This window comes from Sycon ciliatum, chromosome 7, assembly GCF_964019385.1.
Source record: "Sycon ciliatum chromosome 7, ocSycCili1.1, whole genome shotgun sequence".
NCBI lineage: Eukaryota > Metazoa > Porifera > Calcarea > Leucosolenida > Sycettidae > Sycon > Sycon ciliatum.
In genome coordinates, this window is record NC_088649.1 from 29,755,344 (window position 1) to 29,769,942 (window position 14,599).

The 14,599-nt window shown below is 49.3% G+C and overlaps 1 protein-coding gene across 1 annotated transcript; it reads right to left on the reverse strand.

Annotated features, from left to right (window-relative positions):
* Positions 1-1,009: 1,009 nt before the first annotated feature.
* LOC135821285 (caveolin-1-like) lies at positions 1,010-7,896 on the reverse strand. The gene is made up of 3 exons (XM_065334340.1): positions 7,676-7,896; positions 3,923-4,092; positions 1,010-1,877 (listed from the first exon to the last, which is right to left on the reverse strand). Exons 1-3 carry the CDS (start codon positions 7,764-7,766, stop codon positions 1,509-1,511), a joined length of 630 nt encoding a protein of 209 aa, XP_065190412.1. The 5' UTR covers positions 7,767-7,896; the 3' UTR covers positions 1,010-1,508.
* Positions 7,897-14,599: the final 6,703 nt, after the last annotated feature.

The window sequence follows — 14,599 nt, forward strand, 5'->3', positions numbered from 1 at the left end:
GGCTCAACATCCGAGTTTCAAATAAATGAAAGACATTCAAAATAGCATCAGCCACGCAACCAACCAGTTTTATCTGATGGGCACCGCGTTGCTGGTGTGGTGTGAGGCTGTACCGGCAGTCCGGCACGCATTCAGCCGCTGTATGCCCGTACTTTGCAGACTACAAATCCCATAATGCTTGCTATGGGCCAGTATGGGCCTATGCCCTGGCCACCGAGACCTGGTGCTATCATGTACACAGTCACTGACTGTGACGGAGTATGTACCTCTGCACCACCATCACAAAACGCTCTGTGGCAGACCGCTGTCAAGGTCACCAAACCCTGAGCCCGGCTGAGGCAAGATGAGACCCGGCACTGCACTGCACAGCTAGCTTCAGCTCCTACAAAATGCATGAAACATGATGATTGTTTTGCATACAATCATGTACTTTGTTGCAGACAAAAAATATTATAATTATTAAATTGTAAGAGCTTCGACTGAGTTAGAATGATGCGGGCTTTCCTGCTCGCAGGAATCTCACAGCCTGGCATTCCCCTCTAGTTGTACTGCCCTAGCACACCTCAATTCTCACGTCCATTGAAAGTTTACTTTCATGACCAATGTTTTTTAAGATGATCTTAACTTAAGGAGAGATTCCTAGACTCACTGCTTTCTTCACTCCCCTCCAGGATAACTAATCTTGTTCTTAATCTTTTCTCCCTTTCCATCGTCATAATAACATTGGGCATGATTGCCCGTTTGACTTGCGATGTAAAATAAAAGCAATACATACATACATACATACATACATACCTGCAGTCTCCATTGCAGCCATTTCCCCATTGCTCGTTTTTCTCGTTTTACCCTGATGATGGGCTCATGGCGGAAAATTTGGTGACAAGTTGATGACGTGTGCAGCAAAGAGACCGTATTTTGAGTGGTTGCAAAGAGCTAACCTAGTGAGTAACTGCAGGAATAGCGATAGGCTCCCACGTAGGGAGCAACACACAAATCCCCAAGTATCGCCGAAGTCACACCAACCTCTTCTTCACTAATGCGTAACCTTCACGAAAATCACATAGAAAGAGCCTAGCCAACGCAGGTGGTAAGGTAATTCGCCGAAGTTCAATGGACAAACGTGTCCCATGAAAAAATACAATGTCATGTAGAAGTGGAGGTCTGTAATACGATCCGAACATCATAGCGCTATGATAATGATAGGCATGAGATTGTGACAGGCACAGAGTACTGTAACGTGATGGAGAACGGAGTGCCGAAGAGCGACACGGATAGAATTTCAAAAAAGCACAGCATACCATGGTATAAGCATTGACTGAACTGTGCATAGACTGTATGCAGCACATGAACATACGAATGGCCTAGGGTAGGAGGCTGACCCGCTCCAACAGTTCTTCGGCGACCCACATGTAAAAAAAAACCTAAAAAAAGTAAATTATCGTGTCTGTTCCCGAAGGGAACTCACGACGGCTGCTAACACCCGATAAACCCACATGCACTGTGTACCATTATGTGGACTGGATAGGATGTACAACTTCGGTCTTGTGGTGAAGCTTGACGCGTACGTTGCTGAACATCAGCGCAATTGCTTCGTACATGGGGTGCATGAACGCGCGACACATGGCTCTGTACGGCACCGCCCACATGTAGATAGTCATCTTAAAGAGACGATAGAATGGGTAGTACCACCAGCTGATGAAGTGTGTGTACAGCGCAAACCAAAACGCCCACCAGAACGAGAGTAGGATGCCGAACGTCAGCGTGAAGATGTGATACCAGATGAGCTTAGAATACATGTACGTCAGTTTGTTGAAAGCGCGGCAGGTGTCCAGGATGCGAGTTTCAGGGCGCTCGTGAATAACGTCCTCGAAATCAGACTGCAGACAATTGAATGCAAAAGAAAAAAAAAGAAAGAACAAACGTCACGGTCAATGTGGGAGAGGGGAGAGAGATCCAGAAGAAACCTTCCAAAGATGATGCAATTGGCTTTTGAACGGCCCAGTGGACACCAAGCCCCTCACCCCCCACCTACGGGCGGACTTGAACGTGACCACACGTTGAAGTGAGTGCATACGTACTTCTTCGAAGTACAAGGAACAGAAAAAAGGTATTCACGTCATCAAGGTACCGTGTTCTCCGGAGTATAAGCCGCACCCACCATTTTTTTGCCACAAATTAATAGACATCTACCCTATTTATCATTGCTAATTTCATCATCGGAGTACAAGCCGCACCGCCTCTTTTTGGGTGAAATTTTGAGCGTTCAAAGTGCCGTGGCTTATAATCCGGAAAATGCAGTATCTGTCCAGGCATCCAAGTGCTCCTCGGATCAAGTGAAGGTGCTACTATGGGATTCTACTCAGGGTTGTTAGATCTACATGGATCATGCTGTTGCAAAAGAAAAAGATCCACGAGCGGGATTCGAACCCAGCACCCCTGTCTTATCGGGACAGTGCCCTGCCGATTAGGTTACCGGGAATCACACACCATGTACCACACACACACACACACACACACACACACACACACACACACACACACACACACACACACACACACACACACACACACACACACACACACGCATCCACACACACACACACACACATGCACGCACACAGACACACACACGCACACACACGCACACACGCGCACACACACACACACATGCACGCACACAGACATACACACACACGCACACACACAAACACACGCACACACACACACACACACACACACGCATACACACAAACACACGCACACACACACACCCGTGGCTCCTTCCTGCTACACTGCTCCCTGTCCCAACAGGCTTTGCCATGTCTACCGGGAGGGGGGGGGGGGGGGGGGAACGGGTCGTGGGTTCGAGCCATTACCAGGCGCCAATGTTGCAAAAGAAGCATTCACGAGCGGAAGTCAAACCCAGCACCCCTGTCTTTCCGGGACAGTGCCCTACCGATTTCGAATTAGGCTACCGGGGATCACTCACACACACACACACACACACACACACACACACACACACACACACACACACACACACACACACACACACACACACACACACACACACACACACACACACACACCCCCACACACACACACACACATACACCCACCCACACACACACACACACCCCCACACACACACACACACACACACACACACACACACACACACACACACACCCACACACCCCCCCCCCACCCCCCCCCCCCACACACACACCCGTGGCTCCTCCTTGTCACAGTTCATAGAGGTTATTCGAATGCTGTCATGGTAACGAGTCAAGCATAACCGCTTATGAGCGCGACGTATGCAACAGCAGTTGCTACTGAGTTGCCAGTGCATGATGCTGCCTTGCCTAAGCACCTCAAGTGATGACGTGACTGTACACCAGCAATCTAGGTAGGTTTCACAAGCTGCATGAATTTTTTTACTATTGACACAACCCTACTGGAAAACAGGTGAAGAACAAAAAGAAGCGAGGAAGAAGACAAACCCCAGTAGCGCGGTTTTTCCAGCCGTGCTGCTACCCACCGTCAACTGGGAGCTTGTGGCCATGCACAAGGGGTACAAAGACGTGGCCAATGGGATTTCTCAGCGCCTGTAGCAGTGGGTGTAAGACTTGTCTCCTCACACCCACCGTTAGGCGCTACATCATCATCATCTGCCGCTAGAGTTTACCACGTGTTAGCGGTGTCGTGAGTTCCCTTTGGCAATGGACTCGATAATAATATTAAGTTAATACTTATGCGAAGGGCACACTTCAAGCTTTTGAACATTTTGAAAGTTTTCACAAGTATACTTTCATGCCTTATCTATCATCAGGTGAAATACCGGCAAAATCAAATGAACAAGGACAATGAATTTAGTACAGCAGAGACACTTCAAGTTTACTAACTTAGTAGAGGAACTTACGCGAACAAACTCTTTGAGGTAATCCTCCTCTTCGTCCTCGCCCGGGGCCGCCCTGTATTGCATGTCGCCCACCAGCGAGTTACTCTCGCCATGACGATCCGTCAGCGGCGGTCGGCTAGTGTAGTATGCAGTCTCGCTGTTCGCCGTGGGGGCCGCGCCATACGACGGGGCTGCGGGCACGACACACAAACAGAGGGGGAGGGAGACACAATCAAAGACGAGACTATCCGATCATTTGGCAATCGTGCATGGTGCCTTAGTCCTACTCAGGCCTCCTTACGGGCCTACAAAGAACGTTATTGGAACGTCCATGATTGTCCGGAATAATATAATTAATGGAAGAATCCAAAGTTAGCAGTTGCCATGCAAACTACAAAATACCGTATTTCCCCGAATAAGTCGCACCTTTTTACATTCGACTTCAGGGCCAACAAACAATCGAGCATGATTACTACTGAAGTGGATATACCGAAGGGATATGACATCAACCTGAGAATAGGAGTGCGACTTGCAATTGAGGAAAATACGGCATTCACCCCCACCCCTTCGCTATTGGCAAGGCAGATCCAGTGCCTGCTCCAGAGCCGGATCAGCCGCGTCAGCCGGGTCAGCGACACGGTTGTTGGAGGGTACTTGTACCCGTTTGGAAAAAGAACACCGGTTCATCTGTGACCCTGTTGGAAATACACAGCAGGGAGTACTATTATGTACACCAGGGAGTCCTATTATGTACAGCAGGGAGTACTATTATGTACAGCAGGGAGTACTATTATGTACAGCAGGGAGTACTATTATGTACAGCAGGGAGTACTATTATGTACAGCAGGGAGTACTATTATGTACAGCAGGGAGTACTATTATGTATAGCAGGGAGTACTATTATGTACAGCAGGGAGTACTATTATGTACAGCAGGGAGTACTATTATGTACAGCAGGGAGTACTATTATGTACAGCAGGGAGTACTATTATGTACAGCAGGGAGTACTATTATGTACCGCTCCCTGATGTACATATACATGTAGTAGCCGCACTTGAACGGACCCGCCTTTGACCCGGTTGGAAGAGTTGTGCCAGGTACACGTGCACCCGGTCGGTTTGAAATCCTAGAGCAGACACTGAGATTGTTGCTATACCAGAGCGCAACTGATTACAGTAGGTCTGGCTTAGATCAACAAAGCTCCGCACCCCAGATCCCAGCCACAGGCATGCACGATTCGTAACGTTCCCCTGTTTTGTACACCCTTGCGTCGGATACGCTACGGTCACTATGGTATTGACCGTACTACTCATTGCCCGGGTGCCTTGTGAAGCAATACAAAGCACTGATCTGGGTTCTAAATTTCGAAATGGTTCAGAGGATCCTGCCTAACCCCACGACTAATTGTATTTCAGGTGGCTGACCGTACCACCCTTAAATACCTTCCCATGTACACAGTATATGTCTCTCCGTCCCTCGCCGTCGTTTCCCCTAAATGTCTTCCCTAATCTCGATCTCGTCCGCCCGTTGCTGTGAGTTCGGTGCTATCTCAGTGTCTAAGTTTCAGCAAAACTATGGCAGGGCTGAGCTGCCAGCTATAGGCTGCCTTGCATGCAATTACCAAGGCAAGCTGTAGTTACAGGGTGCCGATGATTCGCCAGGGACACAACGATATGCAATGCTCAGTGTGCTTCACAGACCACGATTTTTATGTCATTTCTGCAAACTTCCACGCTCCAATAATCTTGTGATAATTGTGATTAATAGAGGAGGGTCATGGTGATGTGGTGGGACTGAGCACACTTGCTCCACCTGAGGTCTCCACCGCTATGTTCACCGGCCAGGGTTCTAGCCAACCCCCCCCCTCCCCCACTGTGTTTTCGAGTCCCCCTGTGAAAAAGTGCCGCCCCTACTCATTTTCCGATTGTTGTATTTTTTTCAGGACCTATCACAACAATGCAGTGGACAGTCACTAACGAGAGAGCTTGGAAGCTCAGGGCCCTACGCTATGCTTTTTTGCCTTGATGACCTAGACAAAAAGAAGCATAGGGATGTTATAAATTCTTTAAAAAAATCCTTTTTTTAAGACATAATCTGGGATTCGAACCCGCACTATCGCGCGCCCTGCATGCATCCCCCGATACACTTCGCATACATACTAATTCTTCCAAGTTGTTTCACATTGTGATCTTGCATTTGAAAGCCCTATTTGAATATGCATTGTGGCCAGCCGTCTTTGATGGTACGGTACGGTAGGGGATAGGTACGGGACAGGTACGATCGAGGGTAATACGACACCGTCTCCCGTACCGTACCGTACCATCAAACACAGCTGGCTACATACAGCTGTCCGTAATATTCAAATAGGGCTTTCAAACGCAAGATAATAATGTGAAGCAACTTGGAAGAGTGGGTATGAATGCGAAGTGTATGGGGGAATGCATGTAGGACGACAGTGCGGGTTCGAATCCCAGGATATGCCTGAAAAAAATAGGAGAATTGAAAAATTTATAACATCCTATGCTTTTTTTGCCGTCAGATACGGATAGCGCCAGGCGTGACACAAACAAACACACAAACACACAAATACCAAATTAAAGCTGTGTGGACCCTGGCTAGCGCCAGACGTTACTGAAGTAACGTCTTCTGCATAGCTACGGGAATAAAGGGTTTATAAGGCACATTTGTCTTGGGTGAAGTCGGCGGTTCGCCCGTACGTTGCATTTGCATGGCAAGACAATTTTTGGAACGTGGAAAAATGGTTTTCGGGGTAAATGTGTTTCCCATCCCCCCCCCCCCCCCTACTATTTTGACCTGACTAGAACCCTGATATTGATACCCAGTGCACCAAGTGGACACGATGCTGACTGGCAAGGCACAGCCACAAACCCAACGGGCGGCCAGTACCCACACCAGCCGGGACCGTTCCGATATCGACGGTGGTAATAGGCACCCGAAAGTGCATTTGTTGCACGCCTCACCGCTGCATGTGTATACATTTTCATACCTAAATACATGTTACACAGGCGCGTGCGTCGGTGCCCTTCAATTGGGGGGTTCCGGGGGGGGGGGGTGTCCCCGGGAAATTTTTCAAAAATGAAGCAAAATCCTGCATTTTGAGCAAAAAAAGGGGGGTTCCGGGCACCCAGGAACCCATACGGGGCACGCGCCTGAATGTATGTGATTGTTCCGTACTCAGGTTTGCAAACGTTGGCAGGTACTAGTATGCGTACTTATTGCTGCAGTTGAGCTATTGAGCGGCCTAACTAGGAAATCCAGGCCCAGCACCGCAACTAGGCGTCAGTCCTTCCAAGATCTGTGAAGGGAGGCCCAAATTGAAGACCCCCCCCCGTTGGAGTCCTGGTGGTCGCAGTCAATTTATCCTTAGGCTTTTTTTCTTCTTTTTTTCCTTTTTCAATTCCCTCAACTAATGACTATAATTACGAGGTCATCAACTGCTGTACAACGGTGTCATCAATATCAATAATTATTACTACTAATTACTATAGTCACTAAGCGTAGATCTACGTGGGTACAGCTTTCCTTTGGCCGCCTACAGGCTGTAGCAATCAGTCCCGCGGCGCAGGTCCGGTTTTCACAAACTATTTACTTACTTGCCCCACGCTGAACGTCCAAAATAACTAACATCAAGCGTGATCCGCCAGCGCAGCATGGGTAGTTTCAGGTGCGCAGGTGCTATTTCAACTCATTACAATGGCGGCCCGGGTATCGCAACACCCCCGCCATGGCCAGATACAAACATTTTGGATTTACCTGCTGTGAGAGGAGCGGCCGTGGGTACCTGCTCTCCGTACGGTTTTCCGTCGCCATCCGACGCTGAGATGCTTTGATACGGCTGGGCCATTGTCACGGTATCTTCACTCTCACTCCACTCCCAGAAGCGTTCGCTTCCTTCTCCCAATCGTCGGTCAAACTCAAGAACGGGCGAAAGTAACAATTGTTGCAAGCGACGTACAGATTATGCAGGAACGAATTGAATCAACTCGGATGCAGTTCTTGCGTGTAGATCTGCGGCCAGCGCCTGAAAAGCGAAAAAGTCGGCCTGAGCTACATGTAGGATCGCAGGCGGTCGTGGTTGGACAGCTGGTAAAGTGTAGTGTCCTTACCCGTCATCTTGGACATTTTCGCTGCGAACGTGTGCGCTCACCGATCACAAACTTGTTGTTGTTGTTGTTTATTTTACTTCACCAAATGAACGGCATAGATGCCTTCTCCCCTGCCCATAGGACAGGTTCTCACAGAATGATGAAGGGATGATATGCAAGGGAAAACAAGAAATGATAATAATATAAGACAGAAAGGACCAAAAGAAGAAAAGGAAAAAATTATATGAAGACAATTTCATGGAGTCAGAAATAGAAAGACAATAATTTCATGGAGTCAAAGAATAGAAAGACAATTTCATGAAGTCAGGAATACGTGGTTGATTTTATAGACATGCATGCATGCACAAATGATTGATAGACGAGAAGGTTGGAGTTTATGGCAGATAATAAAGGTATAACGAGGATATTCACAAGGTAAGTATATCAATGGCAGAAAGAGTTTTTCGGAAGGGACCAGGGATACCTATCACTCTAAAATCAGAGGGGAGAGCGTTCCAGAGAATGCTTCCCGAAACATCATGGTCGATCGTCCCGCAGGCCCACGAAGAAAGGGAACTTGAAGCAAGTTCGACACTTGTCCCCGTGTGGTGCGCTGATCCTCCGGAACAGTCTCTGGGGCCGTTCGGGTGAATAATTGTTGAAGAAGGGGGCTACAGGAGGAGTTAATGCATCTATGAACAAATACGACAATTTTGTGTGTATAAAATGTGTATATGTATGTGGTAGACTAACAATGCTGAGCAGAGATAGCAGCGGGGCAGTTGGAGTCAAGAGCCGCTGTTGCAAGGTTGCACGGATGCCAGCTCTGAACATCTTTTCAAGCTGACCAAGCAGGTGTGCGCTAAGTCCTGGAAAGAAACTGTTTGAACCATAACACAGCTGGGAAAGGATCATGCTCAAGAACCACGTTCGCCGGGCAAGCAAACTCAGTCCTCGCCCATGCCTCCAGAGCTGACCAATTGTTCGCGCTGTCTTGCGACCAATATACTCCACATGTGGAGCCCAGGATAAATCATTATCCAGGACTAAACCAAGGTACTGGGCTGTAGGGGTCACACAAAGTTTCTCGCCATTGCAGAAGACCTCCGGTTGTATTGCAGCCGCGCCTCGTGGCCGGATGAAGAGCAATTGTGTCTTGGAAGTATTGAGGAGCAGGCCAATGTCCTCCAGCCAGGTAGCAAGGTTTGTCATGGCTTGCGTGAGGGTTCTGCACACTACAGCAGGATCAGAATGGGAGCAGTCGATGACAATGTCATCTGCAAATTCTTGGTGCTGTACAGACGGTGGCAGTATGGTGCGGAGTTCACTAGTGTAGAGCACAAAAAGCAGTGGCCCAAGGACGCTACCTTGTGGAACACCACGGGAGCAACTGATGGCTTCACTAACAGAGTCAAGAACTTTGACACTCTGGAAACGCCCTGAGAGATAGTCAGTGAACCATTCTAATGCAGTTCCAGCTATACCAAGGGAAAACAAAACTGTAACTAGACGTTCATGCTTAACACGGTCGAAAGCTTTCGACATATCAACGAACACTGTCCCAGTGAACTCTCGTTTGCATCTAGCAGTGGACCATCGATTAACAGCTAACACAAGTGCATCCTCAGTCGAATGTTGCTTGCGATAAGCAAACTGGCTGTCGGGCAATAGCTGGTGTGTCTCCAGATAGGCAGTGAGCTGTCTCTTAACCATTGTCTCCAGAATACGGGAGATAATGGGGAGGAGAGACACTGGACGATAGTTCTGGGGCAGGGTTGGGTCGCCACTCTTAAATAAGGGACTGACATGTGACACTTTGAAGGTTGGTGGAACCTGTCCAGTTCTAAGAGACTTATTGATAATGCTGGTGAGATTCGGTGCAAGAACAGAGGCATGTTGCTTGAGCAGGAAACCGGGAATCCCATCACTGCCCGTGGCTTTGCTTGCATCCACTGATTTCAGGCATGACTCGACATCTGTCACTGTGACAGGCTGGAATACATTTAAGCTGGATTGGAGGCTTGGGCCCAACGGCAGCTGGAGGTGGGGTGGACATGTTGGATCATTCACTACTCCGCCAAACACTCGACTTAGCTCTGGCAAAGGCGCTTGAGGGATTTGCGATTTCTTCCTTCTGCCGGTGACAGTATTTAGTACCCTCCAGAGTTTCCTCTGGTTGGTACTTTGGCATTGGGTGGTAAAATACTGGTTGCGCAGTTTCCTGTCAAGCTTCCTAGCCACAGAACGAGCTGATTTATGTTCCTCGCGTAATGTTGCATTACCCTGGTCCCGCATCAACTTCCGGTGTAAGCCATTGCACTTCCGTACAGCCACAACTAGTTCATTCGTCAGCCATGGGCATGGGAGACGTCGATGAGCACGCTGAGCAACTAGAGGCGCATGGTGGTCTAATGGTGATAGAAGAGACTCAGTGAAAGATGTAATCATGTCCTCCAAGTTGCCATTGTCAGGAAATGCCTGCTGATTGCGCTGGACGTCCTCCCTGAAGCGGTCCCAGTCAACGAGGTGCAACCGCCACGTGGTCGTTGGTGCTGATGAGCTGTGCTTCAGCACTCGAATATGCAAGTGGGCAAGAATCGCAAAATGGTCACTCATGTCTAAGTATACTGTTTCACAGCTGCCAACCGGTGGAGCTGATGAAAGGAGTAAATCCAGCAGTGTAGCTGAATGGGAGGTCACTCGGGTGGGAGATGTTACATAGTTGGAAAGGTTGAAGCGGCTGATAATAGAGCGCAGAGGTACTACAGTTGGCTGATCCTGGGCAAAGTCCACATTGAAGTCGCCGACAATCGTGGTAGACTTTTGCCGGCCTTCCACAGCTCGCTCGATGTTGTGTTCTAGTGATGGCCAGAAGGCAGCTGGACTGTTAGGTGGCCGGTAGCAGCAACCAATAACATGGGAGTCGTGGCCGGGAACTATAACCTCAAGCCATAGTAGTTCCAGCTCAGTTTCCAGATCGAAGCGGCGACGAACAGCCAGGGACTCGTGGCAGTATACAGCTACTCCACCACCAGGTCTATCTGGTCTGTCCTTGCGAAACAATTTGAAATGTGGTATAGCTACTTCACCATCACTGATATCGGGCTTCAACCAAGTTTCCGCGATTCCAAGAAGATGTATACCTCTGGAGGACACAAACTCCTGGACCTCAGAAACCTTCCTCCGCAGGCTGCACACATTGAGGAATGCAGTGGTCAGAACGGTCATTATGGTTGTGAGTGAGATGCAGATTGTTGACCAGCAGCATGGTCTGCCGCAGAGTTCAGATATTTGTCAAAGCTCCAAAGCCTGCAATAAACAGGCGATGGCAAAAATTTCCGCTGGACCAGTGTCTTGGAGCTGGCGTGATTAACAACCATGAATTCGAGCTGAGATGCTATCTGTTATAACGTACGCACGCAAGATTCATTCCATGCAACTCGCGTATACCACAGCAGGAAACACCATCTGGTTTGTTCTAGGATAATTTAGAAGTGAACATGTAAAATGGCAATCATGGAGAGATAAGCAGCAGAGACACGTCAGTGCTGTCGTGGCACTAATGGCGCTATGACACGACAGTATAGGCCTCGTCAGCTCGTACCAAAGTAAGACACACGTCAGCCATGCAGACGTAATGCAGAAGAAGACTGATTCATAATGAGGTAAGACTCTTCGTCATGCATGCATCAAAGGAGCGTAGAACGACACACGTAGAACACACGTAGAACGACACACGTAGCAGAACGTAGATCGTTGATCGTACGACTAATATTAATAATAGATCAATCTATAACACTATCCTCTTTGCGAAAGATCTTGCATTCATGGATGGTGACTGGAATATTCGTAGCTGAAGCTCGCTGTGCTATAAACTGGCTAAGGTGGTCACTTTCCATGTCATGCCGGAGATTGCCAGCAAAAAGGACCGCTTTCTTGCCTGTAGGCTTTGTGTTCGAGATGAGCTGCCATGCCAGATTGTCAGGCTCATCCTCGAAACACGGTAACAGCTTGCGTTCTTGGACGTCCGCGTTTTGAATCTTCGTCCTGGGATTTGAAGTAACAGTGTTCCACGTGTCGATCCAAGACCTCCACGAGATCTACGGGATGCACTACGGGATGCGCTGTCGTCCTCCGATCCCGAGTCTGTTGTTGTTGAGCTGGGTTGCTCACTTGCACCAACGGCCATATCGGGTGTGTTTGCTTGCGCGAGTTCAAGAAGGTGTGAACTCAAGTCCGTACGGGTACTCGCTTTGCTGGCTGCTGTCTGCGCTGGACTTCACAAGGATCAGACTCGCTCCAGAGGCAGAGGCGCAGCTAGCTCCGCTCAGGGGACAGTTGGAGACCATGTGAAAACCACTCATGACTTCTTGCGCTTACTGTAAATATACAAAATTTCGGCGCTGCAAAATTTCGGCACTTCACGATTTTTGACATTTCGGCGGCGATTTATTTTCGGCGTGGGGTAGAGGGCATGTATAGTGCGACAGATGCTGTGAAAAATTTCATCGGCGTTTTAATTTAGGCGTTTGGGGTCGGTGCCGAATATAGCCGAGATTAAATAGCTGCCGAAAATTTGTATATTTACAGTATGTCAGTCCAGCAGACCAGGGTTTGGAACTTTGGATCTTTGGGTCCACGCGTAGTCCGTCTACCACTTGTAATGCCGTCCATTGTGCTATGCAGCCTGTAGTTCTTCCGCCATTTTGCACTATTTTGCATGCGGACACCGTTGGCGTTGTACAGCAGTCTTTGTAGGCTACGCGTCACACGATGCCTTTGTCGCCTCTGAAGACTGAAGTGTGTGTCATGCTCCGCACACACATCATGTGATACATGCATAAGGTGTAGCTAGCCAATCAAGAGTAATTTACTGTTTATCTACTCTTGCTATTACTCATTAATGCATTAGGCATTACTTGTACAGCCAAGTCGGTTCTTCTTGTTAAGCCCGAATGCGCTGAAGCTGCACGGGCAATCTTCGCCGACACACGTGACCGATATCGTCATCAAGACGGACGGCAACCGACACCTTGGAGCCGCCCTTGGATCACCCGAGTATAGGGCCTCCTTTGCTTTGGCGAAGGTGAAGGCATGGCAAGAGGAGATCCGGGAGTTATCCACCGTGGCCTCCACCCAGCCACAAGCAGCTTACGCAGTGTACACCAACGTTCTCCGGCACAAGTGGTCATTCATCGCCCGCACAATGCCAGGAGTTGCCCCGCACCTCCAACAGCTGGAGTCCACCATCTCCGAGTCGTTTATTCCCGCTCTTCTTGGTCGTCCCCAGCCCGGAGAGACGGAACGCCAAGTTCTCGCGCTCCCAAGCCGCTACGGAGGCATGGGGATTGTCTCCCCAGTATCTCTTGTGAACCAGTTTCCTTCCTCACTTACGATCACCGAGAGCTTAGTTCAGCGCATTTTGAACCAGGATACACCGCCACAGGAGGAGGCGGACAACACCAGGGCAGCCAAAGCTAAAGCCAGGGCAGACGCCAGAAAGAAGGAGCAGCGTCATGCCAAGGAGGTGTACCGCGATGGCGTGGATGGAGACCTGCAGAGGTCCATGGATCTTTCGGCCGAAAAGGGTGCGTCGAACTGGCTCACCTGTCAACCACTCAAGCAGCATGGGTTCTCGCTACACAAGGGCGCGTTTCGAGATGCTGTCTGCCTCCGCTACGGGTGGACTCCGCCCCACCTCCCCCAGAGCTGTGCCTGTGGACCTGCCTTCACTGTCCCGCACGCCTTGTCTTGCCCAGTAGGTGGCTATCCGTCTCTGCGGCACAACGAGCTGCGGGACTTGACGGCTACCATGCTCACATCAGCAGCTCATGATATCAGCATTGAGCCACGCCTTCAGCCGTTATCTGGTGAGAATTTTCATCACCGGACGGCTATCCGTGAGGATGGTGCCAGGCTGGATGTTGCTGCCAGCGGGGTATGGGGTGGCCGGTTTGAGGGAGCTTTCTTTGATATTCGGGTGTTCAACCCTCATGCTCGTTCGAACTCGGTCCACTCCATCCCCGCCGCATACGCAAAGCATGAGCGTGAGAAGCGTCGGCATTATGAGGAGCGTGTTCGTGAGGTGGAGCATGCCACCTTCGTTCCCCTAGTATTCAGTGCCACCGGAGGCCAAGGCAAGGCGGCAACTGCCCTTTACAAGCGGCTCGGACTGATCATCAGCGACAAGAAGAATGAGCCTTACTCCATCACAATGGCATGGATCAGATGCAGGTTGGGGTTCGCCCTTCTTCGCTCGGCCATTATGGCCCTCCGAGGACACCGGTCCCGGAGCAGAGTTGCAGTAGCTCAACCATCATCGACCGAACTGGTGGCTGCTGAGTGCAATTTGCATTTCTGAACTGTGGCATGTGCGTAGCACTCAAACCTGTGAACATGATTGTGCGCACTGCACTGTCTGTCTTTAATGCTCCTCATTGTTTTTTTGTTTTTTATTTTTTTACCAGGCGTGGGCCATCCCCTGATGTCATAGGTGCCAACTGTACTGCTGCATGTACATGTAGTAGATTACTTGTACTCATTATGCATGAAAGTACTAGTAGTCTGTACCGCGGGCTTGAAAGTCATATCC

Excerpts from the sequence above, each read along its gene's own strand:
- LOC135821285 (XM_065334340.1), bottom strand. The coding sequence starts at position 7,766 with ATGGCCCAGCCGTATCAAAGCATCTCAGCGTCGGATGGCGACGGAAAA. Across the intron at positions 4,093-7,675 it reads GGCCGCTCCTCTCACAGCAG|CCCCGTCGTATGGCGCGGCC; the intron begins GTAAATCCAAAA and ends TCGTGCCCGCAG. Across the intron at positions 1,878-3,922 it reads ACCTCAAAGAGTTTGTTCGC|TCTGATTTCGAGGACGTTAT; the intron begins GTAAGTTCCTCT and ends AATTGTCTGCAG.